General features: G+C 45.1%; 1 protein-coding gene across 4 annotated transcripts in view; it reads left to right on the forward strand.

Moving 5' to 3' along the window:
• The first annotated feature begins 1,212 nt into the window (after nucleotides 1-1,212).
• SPICE1 (spindle and centriole associated protein 1) overlaps nucleotides 1,213-22,568 on the forward strand; it is a 33,342-nt gene continuing 11,986 nt past the window's right edge. For 2 of the 4 annotated variants that reach the window (XM_067545978.1, XM_067545979.1), the window contains exons 1-9: nucleotides 1,213-1,461; nucleotides 3,894-3,941; nucleotides 5,043-5,189; nucleotides 6,937-7,039; nucleotides 7,854-7,975; nucleotides 9,826-9,932; nucleotides 11,458-11,594; nucleotides 15,924-16,064; nucleotides 18,001-18,266. In XM_067545978.1, coding sequence (XP_067402079.1) covers nucleotides 1,363-1,461; nucleotides 3,894-3,941; nucleotides 5,043-5,189; nucleotides 6,937-7,039; nucleotides 7,854-7,975; nucleotides 9,826-9,932; nucleotides 11,458-11,594; nucleotides 15,924-16,064; nucleotides 18,001-18,266 — 1,170 coding nt within the window. In that variant the 5' untranslated portion in view covers nucleotides 1,213-1,362. Of the gene's footprint in view, nucleotides 1,462-1,824; nucleotides 1,880-1,899; nucleotides 2,297-3,893; nucleotides 3,942-5,042; nucleotides 5,190-6,936; nucleotides 7,040-7,853; nucleotides 7,976-9,825; nucleotides 9,933-11,457; nucleotides 11,595-15,923; nucleotides 16,065-18,000; nucleotides 18,267-22,568 lie in introns of those variants that run through there. The other 2 variants (XM_067545980.1, XM_067545981.1) reach the window with 2 other exon arrangements.

Genomic DNA, 22,568 nt, shown 5'->3' on the forward strand with positions numbered 1-22,568 from the left:
TAGCCTCAGCACTGTCCAGCCTGATTGAGAGCCAATCAAGGGCCATCAGCTACACAATGCACCCAGGCAGAGAAGCCAGGAGCTATGCCTCTGAGTAATCAGGACATGGATGTAGGGATATTCCTGTGAACAGGAACTCTAAGAGCTTTTCCCTGCCCATGTGCTATGATCTTGAGTTTGAAATACAGCATGTACAAGCCACATGGCAGAAACTAGAAAATGCGGCTTAACCATCTCCATTTTGTCTTCATTCCTGATTAACTACTCTACATCTGAAGCTGTGAAACAAAGGACTGAGACCCACCCTGGTACTGGTTGTACACCAGAACTGTACAAGCCTGCAAACTGCAATATTGCTAAGAATCTGATAGATATGGACTTTGAAGTCGTTTGTATGTATCTGATTGTTTTGGTCATTTAACATCTCTCATCTTGTTTGTTTCTTTCCTTAGACATACCCTTAGAGCTTTACTTCTTATGCCCCCCCAGTGAACAGTGAGAGGGCGTGATGTGTGGAATGGGGGCAGTGAGGTGGGCTGGGAATAGTGGGGGGACGGACAGTGACTGGTGTGGACAGTGAGGAAGAGGGGCCTGGTAATTTGGGTGGGGAGCAGTGAGGGGGGAGCTGAGCCGGTGGGCAGGAATGAGGCTGGAGAGGATATGAGCAGGATCAGTGGGGTTGAGATCGGGTGTATTGGGACAGGGTGGAGAATCAATGGGGGCTGGGGCTCATCCAGGGCAGCATGAGCAGTGAGAATGCAGGGTGGAGTGGGGAGGATTGATGAGAGTTGTGGGGGCACTGGAAAACAGCAGGTTGTTGGGGTGGGGTACAGAGGGGCAGTGAGGATGGATGGTTACTAAAGTGGGGGGTACACTGGTGAAGTGGGTAGTTTGGATGGCAGGTCAGGGGGATATCCTGGGGGTATATAGGAGCAATGGCTACTATGCATGGGGGGCAGTGGGCTGCACTGGGGGGAGCGCACTGGGGCAGCGGGAACTGGGGGTGGGGTCAGTGGGGTGCACAGGGGATGGGGAGTAGCGTGGGTGGGGTGGTCAGTAGCGTGCACAGGAGACAGCAAGCGGCCAGGGTCAGTGGGGTGCAGGGGGGGCAGTGGGTGGGGTCAAGGCCCCGTCCCTCCATGCTCGGGGGCGGGGCCCGATGGCCGCGCGGCGGGGCGGGGTTTCCCTGGCGACGGGCGGGAGGAGCGGACCCGCTGCGCGGCCTCGCGCTGGGGGCGGGGTCAGGGGGATGAAGCCAACCCCGACCTAACGGCGGCGGCACGAGCCCTCCAGAGCGGCGCTTCCTGCCCGGCCTCCCCGGGTCCTGCCGCCTCCCACCCCGGGACGGAGTTGGCCCCCGCCATGTCCCTGGTCAGGGTCACGCGGCCCCGCGCCTCGGGGAAGAAGCCGCCGAAGGTGAAGAAGCCGCTGCCGCCGCCGCCGCCCAGGCTGGCCTGGGATGTGAGTGAAGCCCCGCCCCCCGCACCGCTGGGGAAACTGAGGCACGGGCCTGGGCCAACCGATGGCGGGGGGAAGCGGGCTCCGGGCTGGGGATGGAGGCGGACAGAAGAGCCCGAGTGCCGGGCCCGGGCCCTCCCCCGCCACTTGTTACTGACCCGGTCCCTGGTGGGGGGCGTCCCCCGGGCGGGTATTTATGTCTGCTCCGCCGCCTGCCTCCGCCCACTTCCGTTTCCTTTTCTCCTGTGACTCGTGCTGCCTCCCCCGGGTTGCCATCCTCGCTCGGGAGGCCTCCTCCTCCTCCGCGGGGGCTGTGGCCGTGGCCGGCGGGGCCGGGCCGGGCCGGGCCGGGTGGCGGAGGAGGACCCAGGAACGGCGGCGTCTCCCCCCCCTCGGGCTGACTGCAGATCTACAGCCCAAGGTTGCGCTGGCGTGGCCGGGCCGGGCCGGTCGGGGGCATGGAAACCCCACCGCCACCGGCACCGGCTGTGCCGGGCTGGCAGCAGCTCTGCCCGGGGGAGAGAGCGTCTCTCGGCACCGCTCACGTCCGGGGAGGTGGCGCTGCTGTACGGACAGTCAAATGTCGATCCGGATATAATGCGTCTGCACTGGGGGTCCGGCAGTGTCGCTGTACTGATCTGTCTGCGGCATGGCCCACGCCTGCCAGCTAAAGTGTGACCTTAGCCTGGGTGAAGTAGGGCGAGCGCAGGTTTTGACTTGAGCAGTTCATTTTACATTTAATGCCCTGGACCGTGTCTGTGCTAGAGTTTAAAAATGGATCGGCTAGCATCACACCGTTAAATCCCAGTCTAGACAGCGCCTTTCTGGGTTCGCCAAGGTAAACGTGTTTGTCTCGTCTAATGCCGTCTCCTGAACCATCAAAGTAAATGGAGCTGACCCCATTGGATTCTAGTGAATTCAGGATCGGACCCATAATCTGTTCGTTGTAATTTGATCTCTCCAGTCCCCTGACACTCTGAAATCTGTCCAGTTTGTGGTGCAAATCTTTCTGGTATTGGAATGCACAGACCTGAAGAGAATATTCCACAGGCATTCATTTTAGGATGAAAAGTTCCAGAGGGGTAGCCGTGTTAGTCTGTATACAGCAAAAACAACGAGAGTCCTGTAGCACTTTAAAGACTAACAAATTTAATTTCTGCAGGCATAAGCTTTCGTGGGCTGTAACCCACTTCATCAGATGTAAGGAATAGAAATCAGATAGGAGGTGTGTATGTGTGTGTGTGTGTGTGTGTGTGTGTATGTGTGTGTGTGTATGTATGTATGTGTGTGTGTGTGTGTATATATATATATATATATATATATATATATATATATATATATATATATATATATATATATATATATATATATATACACACACACACACACATCCAAGGGTAAGGAACAACAGTAGGGAAGGTAGGTATAAGCAAAGTTCATTCAGTTGTGAATAGGCCTCAACTACTCTAACCATTGATTAGAAGGTGAGAATGTGTGAGCAGTGACAATTACTTCTTGTAATGAGATAACCATTCCAAGTCCCTATTTAGACCCAGTTTGATTGTGTCAAGTTTGCAGATGATTTCTAGCTCTGCAGTTTCTCTTTGAAGTCTGTTTTTGAAGTTTTTTGTTGAAGTATGGCAACTTTCAAGTCAGCTACAGAGTGTCCTGGGAGATTGAAGTGCTCTCCGACTGGTTTATGAATGTTACCATTTTTTATGTCTGATTTGTGTCCATTTATTCTTTTGCATAGTGACAGTCCGGTTTGGCCAATGTACATGGCAGAGAGGCATTGCTGGCACATGATGGCATATATTACATTAGTAGATGTGCAGGTGAATGACTCCTTATGGTGTGGCTGAGTTGGTTAGGACCTGTGATGGTGTCACTAGAGTCGATGTGCGGGCAGAGTTGGCAACAGAGTTTGTTGTAGGGATAGGTTCCTGGGTTAGTGTTCTTGTTGTATGGTGTACAGTTGCTGGTGAGTATTTGCTTCAGGTTGGGGGGCTGTCTGTAAGCAAGGATATGCCTGCCTTCCATGGCTTGAGCAAGTGAGGGATCATCTTCTAGGATAGGTTGTAGATCCTTAATGATGTGTTGGAGAGATTTTAGCTGGGGGCTGTAGATGATAGCCAGTGGTGTTCTGTTGTTTTCTTCATTGGGTCTGTCCTGTAGTAGGGCTACCTTAATATTGTCATTGCCTGACTTTTGAATGCAAAGTTAATATTTTTTTTAAATAGTTTTTTGATGGAATACTATGACAGATTGTCTTTTGCATCTCTGTTCTATTTATCAACAGACACTTGCCTCTAAAAAGCAGGGCTGATTATTTTAGTAACTTAAAGAGCAAAACAATGGGGTTATTACAAGAAAAATTAATGCTTGATTCCACTTCTGTTTTTGTATTTGTTGTTTTCTCTTGTTTCTTTTTTCAGAGTACTGTCCATGATTTAACAGTGCATCGTGCAACTCCTGAGGACATGGTAAGTCAAAAATCAGTCATTGTCCTAGTATGGAATAGAGGCAATCTACTTGGTCATCTAGGGTAGATATTTCATTTTATTTATATGGGGTATTTTGTTTGTAACATCTTATCTCCCTTCCCTACCCACCAAAATGTATTTTAAAATATAGCTCTTACCGCTAATAACTATATCAACAGCAGCACCTTCTAGTAGCGGTGCTTATCTGCTTAACGTCTCCTTCAGCCATCTTATTTTAACCAATATTCTGATATATTTTCCAGTTGATCCCTTTAGAATGTTTTCCACTATGGGGTGATGCAACAAAGAAAACTTTCCCGTGGATGAGTTTAACCTTCAAAATGTTCACTGCAGAAAGGGCTGAAAAATATGTTCTTTATTCTTGGAATTTCCTTAATTCTTGGGGGGATTGAACAGATTCATACCACTGCTACTATTCCTGCTATGTAGAGCTACTTATTCTTCACAAAGTATGAGTTCAATTCCATCCGGTTGACCGCACTGATATATAGTATAATGTTGAGGGTACAATGAAGGGGTTTGTACTCATTTACGATTATATCTTGTGTGAGGAAGCTAGTCTTGATGACATAAGTATTTTTCTCTCTTCAGTCTCTAAATTCTGTAACTTATCAAGGTGTCTGGGAGGCCTGTGAGAATCTAATATTCTAAATGTGCTATTAATCTGAATTGGATACATGCATCCCATTCAGAGGGTGGAGATGCTGATACTCAACACCAGCATTTTGCCTTATTTTCAGTGTGTTGGGTGCCAGTATTTCTTTGACAGTTGGTTAAAGCTGTTGCTGTTGTTTCAGTAATGCGGGGCAGATGGGAACATGTACATTTTCCCCTTCCCTTTGTTCTGTGAGGTAACTTAAACTTTTGTTCTTCACTGAGTGACCAACTCTGTGATTGCAGTCGACATTCATAGATGGTGACATTATTGGCATCACCAGCGTTAAGCTTGACTTCAGTGTACCCAATGCATAAGTTGGCAAACCCAAGAAAAAAAAGCCCACTGGTGGTGCCCTGCTGCTTGCAAGAGTTCTTTAGCTTGTTCCTCAGATTTGAACCCGATTCTCTTCCATGCTTGTGTAGATGCGGCGTCATGAGATACACAAGTCAAAGAACAAAGCACTGGTGCACGTGGAGCTACAAGAGAGAGCGTTGAAGAGAAAATGGAAGAAGCAGAGGCAGGGGGCTCCTGATTCCCTGGAGAAAAGGAAGCTGGCCCTCATGCGAGAGGTAAGAGCTAGGTCTGGACTTTCAACACGTTTTTAATTTGCCAGGAATGAGAAGCAAGCGCTTTGCATTTTCTTCCTCCTCTCCTTTGCTACAGAGGACTTGTGACAACAATGGAAAATTGCTCCTGCGTGTAGACCAAAATCCACTGCCTGGCTGAATAACCAAGTTTGGCTGATCCAGAATTCCCCTTCCCTAGGTGCTGCTCTTTCAGCTACTGCAGAACACTGCTTGGAGTAGGCTCTGTGGTATCTAATCAGACCCCAACCCCCAAGGTGACAGGATCACATGATCTACATAGTGTCAGACCTTACTCCTGGCTCCTGACCATGCCCTGTCCCCTGCCATTTCTTGAATGCTGCTGTGCAGGGACCCTTGCAGATTTAAATTCCAAGCTCTGCAAGGGAGATGTAGCCTGTGCTTGTTTCTCTCCCCCCTCCCTCATATTCCATTGTTTAGTTGAAATGCCGTGGTTCTTGTGTCTGGGGAACCTCTGTACCTGCAATGTCTGTATTTAACTGGAAGAAAGGAGGAGAGCAAGAAGGGGAATGTAAAAAGGAGGGGCAGAAAGAGTTGGGCGGGGGAATTGAAAAAGGAGAGAGAAAGAAAATTGACAAAACAGGTTGAGGAGCTGTAACCACTGGCAGGTGATCTGGTGTTCCTCAGTTTGGAATTGAATTCTGTCCTTTGCTATCTGGGCCTCCCTTAAACACTCTGTAATACTACTAGTAATATTTAACTAGCTTTTGAGGTCTGACTGCAGCAGCGATTTCTGACTCCAGTCACGAGGCAGTAGCTTCTCACTCAATTAAATGATTCCCCCTGATTCAAGTAGCAAGTAATTCCCCGCAACATGGTAATTTGAGATGTGCCAGTTGCTGTGGGCCCAGGAATTATCATAAGTTCTTGTATCTATAAATGTTATATATATATCTTGGTGAGCTATGGACTGTGTGTGAGCTTCTTGGGGCGGGTTACCTAGCTTCCCCTAAGAACTCAAATCAATGGAGGGTAATTACTGCAGCTGCCAGGACAGTTAAACAACTCCAGAGAAGTACCACCTTCTGGGGGGAGTTGCCTATATAGGCTGAGACTGGGTTCAAGAGGACCCAGAGACCAGGAAAGAGCTTGTAGTATAAAGGGTCAGCCTGAACAGGTTGTGTATCCCTCATTTTGATACAGAAACTGACATGAGATTGTAATAAAAAAGGTATATCCTGCTGAAAGGGTTTGAAGGACTAAAACATGCCAGAGTCTCCCCATGAAAGAGGGTGACACTTGGTAAACTTAATACGTGTAGTGTTTTATTATATGTTGTCTCTTTAATGCTTTTGTCCTAAAATACATATATTGTGCTTTGTGAAAGCTAGTTGGTCATTCATAGCCCTGAAGATGTCCCTTGAGAGAAAGCAAATTGCGGGTGCTGGACTAAAGACAGGCATGCTGGGATAATCACAGTGAACTGCATGGGGACTGCAAGTTTGTCTCCACTCTGAAGGGACAAGGATATGGGTCCCAGCCCATAGAGAGGTGATAGCTGGAGACTTGAGACTAAAAAGGTGCCTGTGAGTAGACCACGGAGGCGGCAGAGGTGTAGTTAACCATGGAACTGTGATAGTTAGTTAGCTATCCTGTTATTAACTACTAAGGATAATGATACCAAAATCCCTCTCATAATCCATGTATTTATCCTTGTGTTTTGGGAAACCATATTGTATATGATGGTATGAAGTCTCTTCTGTGCCTTCAGATTCTCTCTGATCAGTATCAGCTACAAGATGTGTTGGAGAGATCAGATCAAGCCATGGCTATAGTGAAAGATCTGTTTGGTGATGCTCCTCGCAGGCATACAGGTAAACCATCTAATTAGTGTAAGGCAGTTAATTTCAGATTACCACACTTCTTTTATAAATCTTGTCCAATTTCACAAAGTTGTAGACTGGGTAATCGGGTTTAGCTCAGCTTGTTTGGTTGATCTGGTTAGTTAGCATAGCTCAGTTGGTTCCATTAACATAGTACAAAGGGGAACCAACTCTACCTATTATAGATCAGGATGACAGCTAATGTGAGGGGCAGGTTATCCCAAATCTCGCTACTACAGGGTTCTTATACCTTCCTCTGAAGCATCTGGTACTGGAATAGATAGACCTCAGGGTCTGATCCATTATGGCAGTTCTCGTGGTCTCGCTCCTGAATGACTTTGGTCCATAGTCCTGGCTGCCCTTTGAGCTTTGTCAGCATATGAACAAGGGCTCTCGCTTGCTCTTGATGGAGAATGTAAAACCTATTGGCCCTTATCTCATCAGAGAGAATAGCGTTTCATCTCTTCTCTCTGAATTGCCATTTCTCTTTCTCTTATAATGTGCATATGCAGAGAGAAACATATGATCATTTCTCTGATTACATCAGTATCTACAGTGACAACCCTAGCCTTCCACTGAGTATGTAGTGTGACTTTGTGGCTGGCCAGTAGGGATAACTCAGGAGTGATGTTCACCTCCCCTTGAATTGTGTGGTAGGTTGTGGAGACAAAAGGGGCTTAATTTATGGTACAGAAGTCCTGAGGTACTGTTAGGACTTGGACCTGGGTTTCTTCTGAGATAATGGGTTATCAGCTAAGTAGCCCTTTGTGTTCTGTGACTTCCTGTCTTCCTCTGTGTATTCTAGGTTTCCCTAATGTAACAATGGCTCCTCATTGTGACCTGGAATCATCTCAAGGTCCCATTGTACAAAAAAGTGATCCTCCAACACAGCTTTCCATCCTTAGTGAGTCTGTCATGGATCCCCAGGTAATGTACTCTGCATATGGACTGTATATCAGCATAGTAAATGCAAATAAACTAAGTTTTTAATGCAGAGTTCTGTAGCTATGTCTTCACTTGCATGAAAATCAGGAAATCCAGAGTTAAGGTTACCAAGCAATCCTAAATCAGCTGTCTTGTGTATACTATATGTATTATTATAACTTATCTCTGCATGCAGTGTTAAACATAAAACTACATATATTATGCAGAAAATTATTTCTTTAGGGTTGCTTTGGATTTCCTGACCTTTTTGTACAAAAAGCATCAACTTTGACATTGCATTAACATGGTTTCATTTGTGTTTAGTTTAGTTATTAAAATATAGAAGTACAAGTGATTGGTTCCATATTAAATCAACCTCCCTGACATTTAGCTGAATGCACACACATTGGAATATACTCGGAAGCCTTTATTTCAGGGTAGTAATATCTGTGTATGTGGCTATTTGGCGGACTGCATTCAGGGTGTACTTTTGATGTTCGCTTAAGTCTGTTTCTTAACTAGGTTGTTTTTGGTTGTGTGTTTTTTTGTTTTGTTTTGGTTTTTTTGCAATTTCTGCAGGTTCTGCTAAGGTTGCAAGTTTGAACTTTTAAAACAAAACCATTTTTGCTTCAGACAAGTATTTAAAGTTATTCAAACTTTTTTGAATGTGCCTTTTTCCCCCTCAGATATCTGAAATCATGCCAAAAATATTCACTTGATGTTGAGAACAAGGATAAGAGACTTCATCTCAAAGGGCTACTTTTCTGAAAAGTTATAAGCGGCAGAAAGTAGGATCTTGGCATGAAAGTGTCATCTTTGCGATGACTGTAATCTTCCTGTTATGATTCTGTACTAATATTTATACCATGGCACCTTGTACAAATCATAATATCTTAAACTGAATTCAGGACTGCTTTGCCGGTCAGACTGGTTTCTTTTTAAATGGGGGCACTTGCATTTTTCTCTGTGGCCTTTGATTTATATATGTAGTATCTCATATCATTGCATGTGAGTTGTGTGATAGGATGGAAGTCTGAGATTTCCAAAGCAAACTAAGGGAGGCAGGTGCCCAACAACCATCGGATTTCAGTGAGATTTGGGTGTATAGCTCTTGTTTGCTCTTTTACAACAGGATCTCTGGTTAGGATTTTCAAAGTATACCCACAGGGCAAAATTCTGGTTACTGCAGGAAACTTTAATTCTGAATTGACTTTCCTAAGTTATGTGCACAATGAAATATCACCCTTTTCATTGTATTACGTCACTTTTTATGCATATGATGTAAATACAATTAATGTGTGGCTTTTATATATAAACTACATTCAAATAATGTTGTTTAGATTGCAAAGTGAATCATTCAAAACTTAGGCAATGCCAGAATTAACTTGCCCTTGCAGTGTTAATTCTGCCACTTAATTACATGATCACATGTTATTCTTTTCCCACAGTGCCCTGTTTCATTTGATGCCTAGAAAGGCCACTACTCAGGGTATGAGGCATCTGTTCAGTGTTTTTTTGTTTTGTTTTTTTTGTTTTTTTTATCCTTAGTCATTGTGCAGCCCTTGCCTTACTGAACACCAAACAAAGCATTGAATACTGAAGTATTCATTTCCTGTTGTCTTTTCTAGAGTGTTCATCGCTGTAGTATCCCAGTGCTTCACAAATATTAATTAAATATCTTTCCTATAAGATTAGAGTATTTTTGTCCCTATTTTAGGGAGAACTAAAATAAAGACACTTGTTCACTGGAAACACTTCTCAGAAAACTACTTTGTCGCTCCCCCACCCCCAAAAGGATAGGTTAAAATGCTGTCATGTAACATTTGAGATGTCTTGTGTTTTTTCTGAGACAGGCTCTCAATGAAGTAGAAGGGGAAGCTTCTTCCAACTGCCAATCAGAGGAAAGTGTGAATGAACAGGATGTGTCTTTGCACTTCAAGTCCAACATTGACACAGACAGGTCAGTGTGTGTGTGTCTGTCTCTGTCTGTCATAAGGTTTCTGTCCCCAGAGTGTTTAAATAGCACAATTAGATGTCCAAACACCTTTGTGCTTTCTCCCATTGCTGTCTCTTATGCATGGGAGTTGCTCCCCATAAATATCCACAAAGCTACTATGATATCTTCTTTCAAATCTCTCCTTAAAACTCACCTCTCCCATGGCATCTACAGAACACTTGACAGTGACAAGACACTTGGTGTGCTGTGACTGATTTTACACTTACCATAATTCTCTCATTGTTACCCTGTGTTCCCCCCCCTACTGTCTCATATTTGCATTGTAAGCTACTTGGGGATGGGGTCCTCTTTCTGTTGTATGGACAGTGCCTAGTGCAATGGGCTTCCATTACTGATTTGGACCCTAGACACTACACAGTACAATAATTGGCTGACTTGTGGAATAGGATTGGTAGTTGAAGCCATAATTGCAATTAGAGTACCGGGGGGGGGAGTGTAAAGGGAAAAGAGGGCAGCCAGGAACAGGACTCTGTGGGACCTCAGTGGACCTCAAGAGAGAGGAAGAGAAGGACCCACTGGCAGACATGGAAGGTATGACCAGATAGGAGAATCAGAAGAGAACTACATTGTGAGTCCAGAGCAGATAATATATCAAGAAGGAAGGTGTGATCAACCATATCAAAAGCAACAGAAAGGTCAAGAACAATGAGGATGGAGTAGAGACCTTTGGACTTGGCTAGGAAGAGTCCGTTAGGCTATAAGAGCTGTTTCATAGTAGTGAAGGGGCTAGAAGCCAGATTGCGGGGGATCAAGGATGGAGTTAGGAACTAGAGGTAACAGTTGTATATGGTATGTTCTGTTCCCTCGTATGTGAAGGATAAAAGGGAGAGGAATTCAGAGGCTGGTGAAATTTGGAGATTGTCTTTTCGGGGTTGGGGATAGTGACTATAGCATGCTTGTATTTATGGAGGGCAAGACCCAGAGGACAGGAGAGAGGGATGTCAGGAGGTGGGAGGGAATGGGGCCAATGGCGCAGATGGATGTATTAGAGATAAAAGTGGGTCAGAAGCCTCAGTGTTAGCCACAGAGATTAAAAAGTTGGAGGAAAGAACACGGGAGATAGGAAACCACAGCAAACCTCATCTTTTTGCATGTGCCAAACCAAGAACAGATCTCTTGCACTGAAGTTAACCACTGAGGCAAAACCTCAAAATCCTGGAAGAGGAGTTAAGCATATCGTTATCGTACTTAATGTATACAAACATGTGCTCACTGCAATTAACATATCATATCCTTCATATACACTGAAAAGTTCCAGAGGGGTAGCCGTGTTAGTCTGCATACAGCAAAAACAAGAGTCCTGTAGCACTTTAAAGACTAACAGTTTTTGTGGGCTGCAACCCACTTGGTCAGATGCAAGTACTTTTTGAAAGGTTTTTTATGGATAGATGGTGCAGATTAGCTGTAAGCATTGTCATTTCAGAGTTCATTGTAGCCTTACACTCTCTTATGCTTATTTTGTATGTAGACTACTCCAATTACTGAAAGAAGAAAACACTGCTGGGGCTTCCCAGCTATGGGCTGAGAAGCAACTGAGAACACCTACTCCATCACAGAAAGCAAATGTAGCTGTGACTCCAACAACTACTCTGCCATCATTACAAGGTACAGGTTTGGCTCTGCTTGAACTCTAACTCTCAAAGGACATAGGCTCCTAACAGCATCTTACTTAGAATAATCTTAGTGGAGAGGAAGGGACAGGAGTATAGCTTCATAAGTCTGAGCTGAGTTAGCAGAGTAAGGCCTTGTCTGCACTAGAAAGTTTCGTCAACGGTAGTTTTTTTCATGATTAAAAAAGTGCTATAATTACAGTGCTCGCACCCGTCCCCACAGCACTTATTTTGTCACAAAAATGCATCCACACTTGGTGCTGTAGTATCGACAGTGAGAGCAGTGCATCATGGGCAGCTATCCCATCATGCAACTCGGTAGCTTCTGCCACTATGAATTCTGGGATGGGGGAGAGGAGCATGGAGCAGCATGGGTTCTGGCTCAATGTCCCATGGTGCATTGTGTTTCCGTGCTATCATTCATTGCGTTGCTGGCAGCGACTCGTGCCATTTTTTTCAATGGCTCCCCGCCGTTTACTGTGCACCCGCCATCTCTATCCAAAAGGATGGATCCCGCGCTACTCTCCACTGTTGCTTTCAGCATTCTGAACACATCGTGGCTGGTTGCACAGTACATCTTGAGCTCCAAATCAGAACTGGAATCCGAGGAGCCTGACCTGCTGAGTGACATGCAGACAAACAGCATCGCATTACTGTTGTCATTCATGGAGCATCTACACACGGGGAACTGCCATTTTTGGGTGTGTAAGACTAAGCACTGAGTGGTGGGATCGCATCGCTGTGCAGATCTGGGATGATGAGCGGTGGCTACAGAACTTTCGAACGCGCAAAGCCACCTTCATGGAACTCTGCGGAGCTGGTCCCTGCCATGCAGTGCAAGGATACCAGAGTGAGAGCTGCTCTCTCGGTGGAGAAGTGCATGGCGATCGCTGGCAACTTCAAACTGCTACCGGTCAGTCACTACTCAGTTTGGAGAGGGCAAGTGCACCGTCGGAGCTGCATTATCGCAAGTGTGCTGGGCCATTAATCGCATTCTGCTGCGAAGGACTGTGACTGTGGGCAACGTGCCTGAAATAGTGGATGGATTTGCAGCAATGGGATTCCCTAACTGGCGGGGCAATAGATTGCGCACACATCCCAATTTTGGCACTGGACCATCTTGCAATGGAGTACATCAATAGAAAGGGGTAATTTTCTATGGTACTCCAGGCGCTTGTGGATCACTGTGGCCATTTCACTGACATCAACATGGGTTGGTCAGGAGAGGTGCGTGATGCTCGTATCTTCAGGAATGCTGGCCTGTACCGGAAGCTACAAGCAGGGACTTTTTTTTCCAATGAAAAGATTCCAATAGGGGATGTTGAGATGCCCATAGTGATCCTGGGAGACCAAGCCTGCCCACTAATGCCATGGTTCATGAAGTCTTACACAGGCAACCTGGACAGCAGCAAAGAGCGCTTCAATAAGAGGCTGAGCAGGTGCTGAATGACTGTTGAATGTGCGTTTGGCAGGTTAAAGGTGCACTGAAGATGCCTTTATGGCAGGCTGGACTTAAATGGGGGCAGTATTCCTGTGGTTACAGCCGCCTGCTGTGTGCTCCATAATTTATGTGAAGCTAAGGGCGAGAAGGTTGCCACTGAGTGGACCAGAGAGGCGGATCGCCTTGCATCTGAATATGAGCAGCCAGATGCCAGGGGTATTAAAGGGGCACAACTGGGGGCCATATTCATAAGAGAGGCATTGAGGGCCCATTTTGACAATGAGAACCCATCAGGTGTTTTTTTTGAAACTGCACTGTGACATTCTGTGACCACTATACAGCTGTACATGTTTGTCGGTGGTAGGTGCACATATCATGTTCAACCCATAAATAAAGAGTGCTTCTTGTTTTGAGAGCTTACTTTTATTATTAAACACAAAACAGCACACAACACAAACCAGTCCTAGAAGGGAGAAAGTAGTGGGGGGCAGTGTCAGCTATACAGCTGTGTGTAAGTCCAACTGTCATTCTCATAGCTGTCTGAGGGGGTGGAATGAAGGGGGTAGCGAGATGGTCCGTGATTTTTGGTAGGAATGTGTAGGAGGAGTTGGTGGAGTGCAGGGAAAGAAGTTCTGTTATAGCTGAAAGGGGGAGGTGAGTTTGCATGAACTGTGCCTGCAATGACACAATTGTCTTTAGAAGCTCTGTCTGCTCCTCCATGGCCTTGATCATGCGCTCATGGCCTGCTAAAATTCTCTCCTGGTTTTCCTTCCGTTCCTGTCTGTCCATCTTCTGAGATTCTGACATCGATTGTCTCCATGCCCTATTTTCTCTTTTGGACGCCTCAGAGGACAGGAGGAGTTCCTGGAACATCTCCTGCTTGCTTCTCCAGGGGGTCGCTTCCTTTTGAGTCGTAGGCGGTCCGCCAACACAGGGGTCTTGTCTGCAAAGGTCACATCTGTATAAGAACAAGAAACAATGAACAAAATCATTATTGTGAGTTCCCTAACAGTACACGTGAATCACTGTGAAACACACCTCGTTCTCACTGTCTCCCTGCACAGAGTACAGCTCCTTGATCAGCCTGATAATGGTGAGTTGGGAGGGGAGGGGGCAAGATCATACAAGTAGGTCTAGATTTTGGGTTCTGGGTGGGTGCTCACTTGGGGCATAAATGCAGGTACATAGGGAAAACAAATTTCAAATTGTGCCACCATTCTCCACAGGCAGGGGCCGTAGAAGCAGATATCTCTCTCCTTAGTCAGCAAGGATGCATGTCCTCCATGCAAGCAGCTTCAAACCAGGTCCCTATGCTGTGTGACTGTGCTCTGCTTTGGTCCCTGCTCAAGTGATTGCCAATTGGCGTGGGAAAGTGACCTACAACAGTGGCAGAAACACAGCTGCTCTGCCCTGGAATCTGAGCAGAGAATCGGGGAGTACCTCCAAAAGTTTCCTAGAGGTCACACTGGATGATACCCGCGAAATCTCAGCGTGCATTAACGTGCTTCTCAACTGTACTGCCTAAATGCACAAGGGAATGGGAAAGCACATGCAAACACAGCTACTCCTGTGCATTTCTATCCCTTCAAGTACCTGTATGTTTTAGGCAAGCTAAGGACCCCCATGCCTCCAGTACACAAGCAGCATCAGCTTCCAAACACTTACCAGAGCTCCCCTCTCCTGCATCCTGAGCACCTGAGCTGAACGGCTGGGGCTGGCTGTAGCCTTCTGGGGTCGAGAACAGCTCCTGACTCCCAACCTTAGCAACTGAACTGTTCCCTGGCTCTGGGTCATCCTCCAGCTCCACTTCCTCATCAAAGACCTCTTCGTTGGGGTTCAGTCCAGTATCTGATGGCCATGGGGCTGTCTTTGTGCGTCTTGGGGTGGATGTGTGGTCGTTGCTGAGGATACATTCCAGCTCTTTGTAGAAGCGGCAGCTCATTGGCTCTGCACCAGAGCAACGATTTGCCTCCCGGCCTTGTGGTAGTTCTGCCGCAGCTCCTTCATTTTAGCTCGGCACTGCAACATGTCCCGTTCATAGCCCTTCTCTGCCATGGCACAAGAAATCTGGCCATAGGTATCAAAGTTCCTTTGGCTAGATCAAAGCTGGGACTGCATGGCAAACTCCCCCAAATGCTGATCAAGTCCAGCAGCTCCGGTGTGCTCCAAGCGGGAGAGCGTTTGCTGCGTGGAGCTGGCATGATCAGCTGGGAAGATGAGATGCAAGGTCTTCACGCTGACCAAGCAGAAAGTAGAATAAAAATTGCAAACTTACCGTGACTGTGAAGGGGGAGGGGCAGGTGGTTGCAGAGCAGTGGAGTGCAAATGGATGTCCCACAATGCCAATCCTGACCACTTGGGACATTTCCGGAGGCTGTTTACTGCGACAAAAACATATAGCAGTTTCTACACTGACAATTTGTCACTAAAACTTTGTCACAAAAAGTTCTATGCCTCTTGTTGAGGTGGTTTTATTTTGTCGACAAACCAGGGCAGTTTTGTCAACAAAGGGGTCATTGCAGTGTGTACACCAGGATTGTTTTGTCGACAAAAGGTGACTTTCAGTCCATACATTCAGTGTCTTTAGTAAGATCATGATTTTTAGTATCTAACAAAGCTACAAATTTAAGGTCCCAGGCTCGTCTCCTAAAGTTGTTGTGCAGGTTTCCTTTGAGGATGAGGACTGAAAGGTCAGGTATGGAGTGTCTGGTTTTTTTAAAAGTGTTCACCCATAGGTGATACATTATTTTTCTTTTATTGTTTTGCTGTGTGAGTTCATTTGAGTGTGTAGTGATTGTCTGTCTGGTTTCACCCACATAGTTGTTGTGGGTTAATCAGTTAGATAAATTACCCTGTGTGTGTATTTTGTTTGTTTTTAATCAGCCCTCAATGCTACCGGAGTAGTCCAGAGAGTTCATTCAAGGCTTCAAAATGAAGATGAAGAGCAGACTCCAGACTCTTCTTACATTGTGAGACAAGTACTGAACCCAAACCCAAGGAAGCAAAAGCGAGTTTCAACAAAAGGTTTGGTCCTTTTAAAATGAATATTTCATCCAAAGTAACTTGTACTTGAGACAGTGTATCTGCCTTCCCCCAATGCCCCTTAAAGCTCTGGTTGAGACCATGTTTTCTTTAAATGGTACTGATTATCAATTAAAATTTATTGGAGTTCAAAACCAAGATACAGTAGCAGTTTAGTTCTTAACCTGATAGTAAAGAATTCTTTCCCTGCCTGTGCTCTATGGTTACAGTACACACTTTGCTTGGAGTTTTACTTTCAGCTCTGATCTTTGGTAAGAGATAGCAGTAGAGATTATTTAGCTAAGGTTGCATAGTGATATGCTTTTAAAGGACTGAAATCTTGTTTTGAATTTAGTCTCCAAATTTGGCACAACAACCCTTCAGGGGACAATTTGAAACTTTCATCTAAATTGTTTTAGGAAATACTTACTAAATTTTAGGAAAAATTTAAAAATGCTTCCTGTTTGAAATTTGGTTTGGATGCTGTCTGGCCTTTTTGGGGTGCCTCTGGCTTAAAAAGTGGGAATCCTCCTCCCCCCAAAAAAACACAGTCTCTCTACCCCAGTCCTTCCCAACTTATGCAAGAGAAATTTTAGAACACTATATGGATAGGACACGTATGAAATTTGACAATTCTGTGCATAAAGAATAGTTCCCCTTACTTCTCTTAACTGAATAGATTTGCATAAAGTGGCTGAGGGGGGAAGCCTAGTCTGTATGTGTTAATACCTCAGTGCATTGGATTGGGATCCACATGGTGCTGTTACTGATTTTTGCAATGTGAGAGGCAACAGTGCCATCAGGCACTAGCTCTGTGTGTAATGTGGCCTTGCGATTTCCAGGGCTGCACACTGACACTGATGTTTTGGTACCACCGGGCAGTAGGACTGGGGGAGCTGCCATGTTGGACATGCAAGGGTTTTTGGAGTATGGAGTGTCATCCATATGCTTTGAGACTCTTAGAGGCTATAACCTTCTTCAGCAGCAGTTCTAGTCCAATTGATTCACTCAGGTTCATCAGATGAGGACTTTCTTCTGAAAAACTACAGGAAGTTCGCTAGACAGAGAAGATGCCTCTGGACTGGAGGTGGTAGCTTGATTCTAGGTGCACCTTCTGCTACAAATCCCATCCCAGCTCCTCTGCCTCAGCTCTGCTCTTTTTGATTCACCACAGGAAAGTCTTGGTCAGATGTGCCTGAGCAGGTCTATCAAGCTTTGGTTCCTGCCGAGGAGCATAGTGAAGGTCCATGGGAGGTTGGGGAATGTTGATGGGGCACCTTTATGCCACTCACTTCCCTGCTAATCACTTGTACCTCTCTACATGGCTGTCCACATGCACCCCCTGGAACTTTTTCTGTGCTGTGTTGCACAGATCTATGATGATCTTTAGTCTGTTTAATCATGACTTGTGGAAGAGTTGACTCTCTTAAACATGTTGGTTCTGCAGAAATTTAGACCAGGGGTTCCCAAAGTGAGGCCTGAAGGAGGAGAAATGCAACGTACCGTTGTCCCTCCCAGTATCTGTGGGCTGAAGGCTGTTGATCAGCTGCTCCCATGATCATTGGAGTTCACCAGCAAGTAATTTCTAATTATCTGCCAAGGAAGATAAAAGTATAAACAAATGCTGGAGTTGGTTCCATTATTTTGATGTTCATTTATCGTATGTATAAACGAGGTGTGGTCTCTGCCTCCTTGGAAGTTACTAGGGTGGCCCTCAGAGTTAAGGCTTAGTCCAGTTTCTGCAGATTTTGAAACAACCTGAAATAATCTAAACAATGAGGATGTATCTATCTTTGATGTCCCTTTTGTCCATTGTAGCTCTGGGACAGACTACTTCTGCCATGGTTTATTTCAACAAAAATTAATCTGATTTGATTGGAATCGTAAACATTGTTAAACTAACAGTTGGAATTTAAAAAAATTTCTGTCTCTCTCTTAGTGAAAAGAAATCAAACTGCACAGATGGCTTCCAGACAGAAGAAAAATGATTCTCTTGCTAATGCAGTTGCCTTCGAACTCCCAAGTGGCAATAAATCCAGCCTGGATGTCCTGAATCGCATGATAAATGAAGTGGAGCATGAAATGGAGGAATATGAGCGATGGACAGGCCGTGAGGTCCAGAGAACACAGAACAGTCAAGGACTCACTGGGTTCACCATGTCACTGGTAAACACGCTCTGTCGTCTGATGCGCTACCTCAAGGAGGTGAGAAAATGTTATGTGAAGGTAGAATGAATAAGCCCAAGGATTCTAAGTTAATTTACAACCTTAACTTTGACATTTCCTAACTTGCAAGGTGCTTTACTTTGCAACCTCAATAGCTTTAATAGTTTTGTTAGGTTTGTGTACAATTTAAAAAAGGTAAAATTATTCATGCAGCAGAAACTATGCTCTCTCTAATGAACAGGTAGAGTTCACTGAGCTGAAATGGAGAAGTCTCTCCATTGATTTCAATGGGAGATGCTGTCCACTTCGAACACTCTTTAAACTCTAAAAATGAAATGCATATTCAGAATATTGTGTGTGTTTAAATATTGCTTTGTTCCCAATCAGTTGTTTTTTGTCTGTCTGTCTTAGATATGTGGGCTCTGGGATTAATTATGTGCTAAAGATCTCAGTCCCTTCATGGTTCCTCCACATGTGCCTGGGAACTACCTCACAGCACCTAGCTGCTCCTTGAGTGAACAGCTCTGCTCTGAGCACAGTGTTTTTTAGATCCTTGCATTTGGATGACAGTCCTCCCTCTTTCTGTTGTGTTGCTTTCTCTCATTGTGCTCCCCGACACTGGGGCTGGGCCCGGACTGTGAAGATTTGGGCAGGCTATACCCTTGGCCTGGGGCACAGATGAGGTTGCATGATCACTAAGAGCAGAGGTCGGTCCCTCACCCTAGTTGAAAAATACTGTTGACCAGGCAGGGCTGATGATGGGCTGACCATCTGTGACTGTCATCATTGGAAGGGAGTCTCTATTCAGGGCTTGAGAGAGTTGAGTGGTGTCCAACACATAGATATCGTCTGTGGGCCATGCAGTCAAACCCTGATTGAAAGGGATACAACCACAGCTGTGTGACTTGTTGGGCTGTCCCCTGCTCCTAGTCTAAGCCTTAGACTAAGCCAAATACAGCCATACCATATTTGATACTGGAAACCCTTGGGGACTATCTCCTTGGTGGTGGTACTTGTATACCCAGAGACCCTCATGTTCCTTCCTGAGATGCTGCCTGTATGGTGCCATCACAGTCCACTGTCTTATCCTTAAAGCTATTATGGGGGTTATGCTTGGAAGGAATCTGCAGCCCTGGCTTATCTGCCTAGCTAATCTCCCCCTCCAGCCATTCAGAAGTTGCCAGAGGATGAATTACACATCCTAGAAAAAGAGCATTCTAAGAGGTCTTGAAGACTCCAGCGAGGTTATTTCCTCTTCCTTTGTAGAGAGTGAATCCTCCTCTGGCTCCTGTCCTGGAGAGAGAGACTCAGAATCCAGAACTTCTGATAGGATATTGATACATTTATCCTTAAAATGAGTAATGCAGGAAGGAAAACTCAGGTCTCTGAATCCCTTGCTAAGATTCCCTCTAAAAATAAAAGCAAGAGACACTGTATATTGAATATTAAACTCTCTTTGGGGGAGTCAATGAATGCAGAATAGCTCAGTGGAAAGAAAAAAATCTCTACTGCTAAGATCTATGCCAAACTGTATAAGATCCCTAAAGAAAAATGGGATAAATTTGGTCATGTCCCTAAAGCGAATTCTAAAATCTTTTCCTTAGTGCTTTTATTTATATATAAAAAATAAAACCACTCAACCTGTGAGTGCTATTGCCCTCAAGGATCCATTGGACAAAAAATTAGATGATTGACACACCTCAATAGTGGTTTGTGCTGTGTGTGTCTCACCTCCACTTCGAAAGCCTCCTTTTCCTGGCGCAGTACCATAAACAAAGCATGTAAAACTACCAGACACCTCTGGCTGCATCCTGGAAGGAAGATCACACCTCCAGCATTCGCCTGATGAAGACATCATTTGGTGGTATGAAGTTCTCCTAATGCTTAGACAGTTGTCAGAGAAGTAACTAACTTCAGCAAGCTCCCGGTGCCTGAGGATAAGATGGATAAAAGCATTTCTCCACCAAGTAAAAGCTTCAAGAGCTCTTATTATGTGGTATCTCTACTGCTGGAGGTTTGCAACCAAGATAGCCCATTCTGTACAATTGTCTCCTAATCTCTTTCTGGATGAATAGTTCTCTTGATCCACCCAGGCTACCACGTCATCCATCCAAGATCTTTTTTCTGCCTCATGTTCCTCTGCTATCAGCTTTCCCTTTCAGTGCCCATAAACATTCATTGCCCATTGAACCTCTTAAAATGTGTCCTCTGCAAATCAAATCTTTGTTCATAGCCTTTAAGAGGAGAACTGACCATCATAATCCATCTAGTCTGACTTTTTGCATATTGCAGGCCACAGAACCTCACCCATTCTCTCTGTAATAGACCCATAACTGCTGACTGAGTTACTGAAGTCCACAAATCTTAATTTAAAGACTTCAAGTTACAGAGAATCCACCATTTACTCTAGTTCAAACCAGCATGTGACCCATGCCCCACACAGCAGAGGAAGGTCTAAAACCCCAGGGTCTCTTCCAGTCTGATGTAGGGAAGGATTTTTTCCTTACCCCAAATATGGTAATTAGTTAGACTCTGAGTATATGGGCAAGGCCCACTAACCAGACACCCAGGAAAGAATGCTCTGTAGTAACTCAGACCTCTCCCCATCTAGTATCCCATCTCCAGCCATTGGAGATGTTAGCTAATAGCAGTCACAGATGAGCCATATGCCATTGTAGGCAACCTCATCATACCATCCTTTCTGTACATTTATCAAGCTCAATCTTGAAACGAATTAGATTTTTTGCCCTCCATTGCTCCCCTTGAAAGGCTGTTCCAGAATTTCACTCTTCTGATGGTTAGAAACCTTTGTCTAATTTCAAGCATAAATTTATTGATGGCCAGTTTATATCCATTTGTTCTTGTGCCAACATTAGCCCTTAAATAACTCCTCATCCCACCCTGGTGTTTATCCCTCTGATGTATTTATAGAGAGCAATCATGTCTCCCCTCAGCCTTCATTTTGTTAGGCAAATCAAGCCAAGCTCCTTAAGTCTCCTTTAGTAAGGTAGCTACTCTGTTTCTCTGGTCATCCTAGTAGCCTTTCTCTGCAGCTGTTCCAGTTTGAATTCATCTTTCTTAAACATGGGAGACCAGAATTGCACCAGTATTCCAGATGAGGTCTCACCAGTGCCGTGTATAATGATAATGACACTTCCCCGTCTCTACTGGAAGAATCTCACCTGATGTGTCCTAGGATTGCATTAACCTTTTTCATGGCCACCTCACATTGGCAGCTCATAGTTGTCCTTTGAAGTTTTCCACCTTCTCCAGCATCTGGAGGCCAAATTGTGCATTATCAGAATACAGGATGTAAATCCTCATATTCATTATTCACAGACAGCCACATGGTGGAGCACTTTACCTGCTAGATCTGATGTGTCTAGCACAGTCTGTCCAGTGGCCTTTCTTTCTCCACACACGACCTCTCCAGGTTTTCATTTTCTCCAGGTGGCATCACACTGAGGATTCCACTTGCAGTCCACTGTACCTTGCTTCAGTGGTGCTGGAGTCCCTACAATGGTAACACAATACACAAAACTCAAGGAAAACCTCTTTCAGATCCATCAGTGACAAGAATTGCCATAGACACCTGTATCAGTCTTCATGCTGTCACACTCGTAACAGAGCAAATGATCTCCTGCAGAATCCAGGAGGAGCATCATCTGGCTGGAGAGCAGTGCCATCAGTAATGTCCTGAGACACCTCTCCCGTCTCTTAACCACCACTGACGACAAGATGACAGTGGTCTACGTCAGCAGACAAGACAGCACTCTCAGCTCCTCATTGCAGGTGAAAGGAAGCATCTAAAATTCTCCTTTTGGACAGAGAAGAAATGTCTCTTCATTGCATTAGCTTATGTTAAAGGGTAAGATCATCTTACAAACTGTCAATCACAGGGGAGGGAGATGGGTACAACAAGATTCTTTGCTTAATGTCCCTGTAAGGGGACGTTTTCTAAATAGACTTGTTTGCCTCCAGCAAAAAAAAAAAAAAAAAAAAAGAAAAGTGGATCTCTTTTTCACAGACCCTGGTAGAAACAGCACTGGAGAACAGATGCCTTCTTCAACTGGTCTGATTTCTCTTTACCAGAGTGGCCAGGAAGATCAAGCCAGACATGAATAGCACAAAGCACTGTCAAGCACCAGCACCCTTAACTCTGCATTGTCTTTTGTGTGTAATAATACAGTATGGAGGTGAAGTCTGAGTAGAGTGAGCATGCTTCACCAAAAGCTGATTTTGTTGCTTTTTCTTAAAGGTGTGAAGAAAGAACCTAGGGGTTTAAAAGGCCTTCCCTATTCCTGTGCCATCATGGGAGAGTGGGGAAGGGATAGTAGCACA

Source organism: Emydura macquarii, unplaced genomic scaffold (assembly GCF_026122565.2).
Source record: "Emydura macquarii macquarii isolate MOO-44397 ecotype Brisbane River unplaced genomic scaffold, CSIRO-AGI_Emac_v2 contig_1119, whole genome shotgun sequence".
Classification (NCBI taxonomy): Eukaryota; Metazoa; Chordata; order Testudines; family Chelidae; genus Emydura; species Emydura macquarii.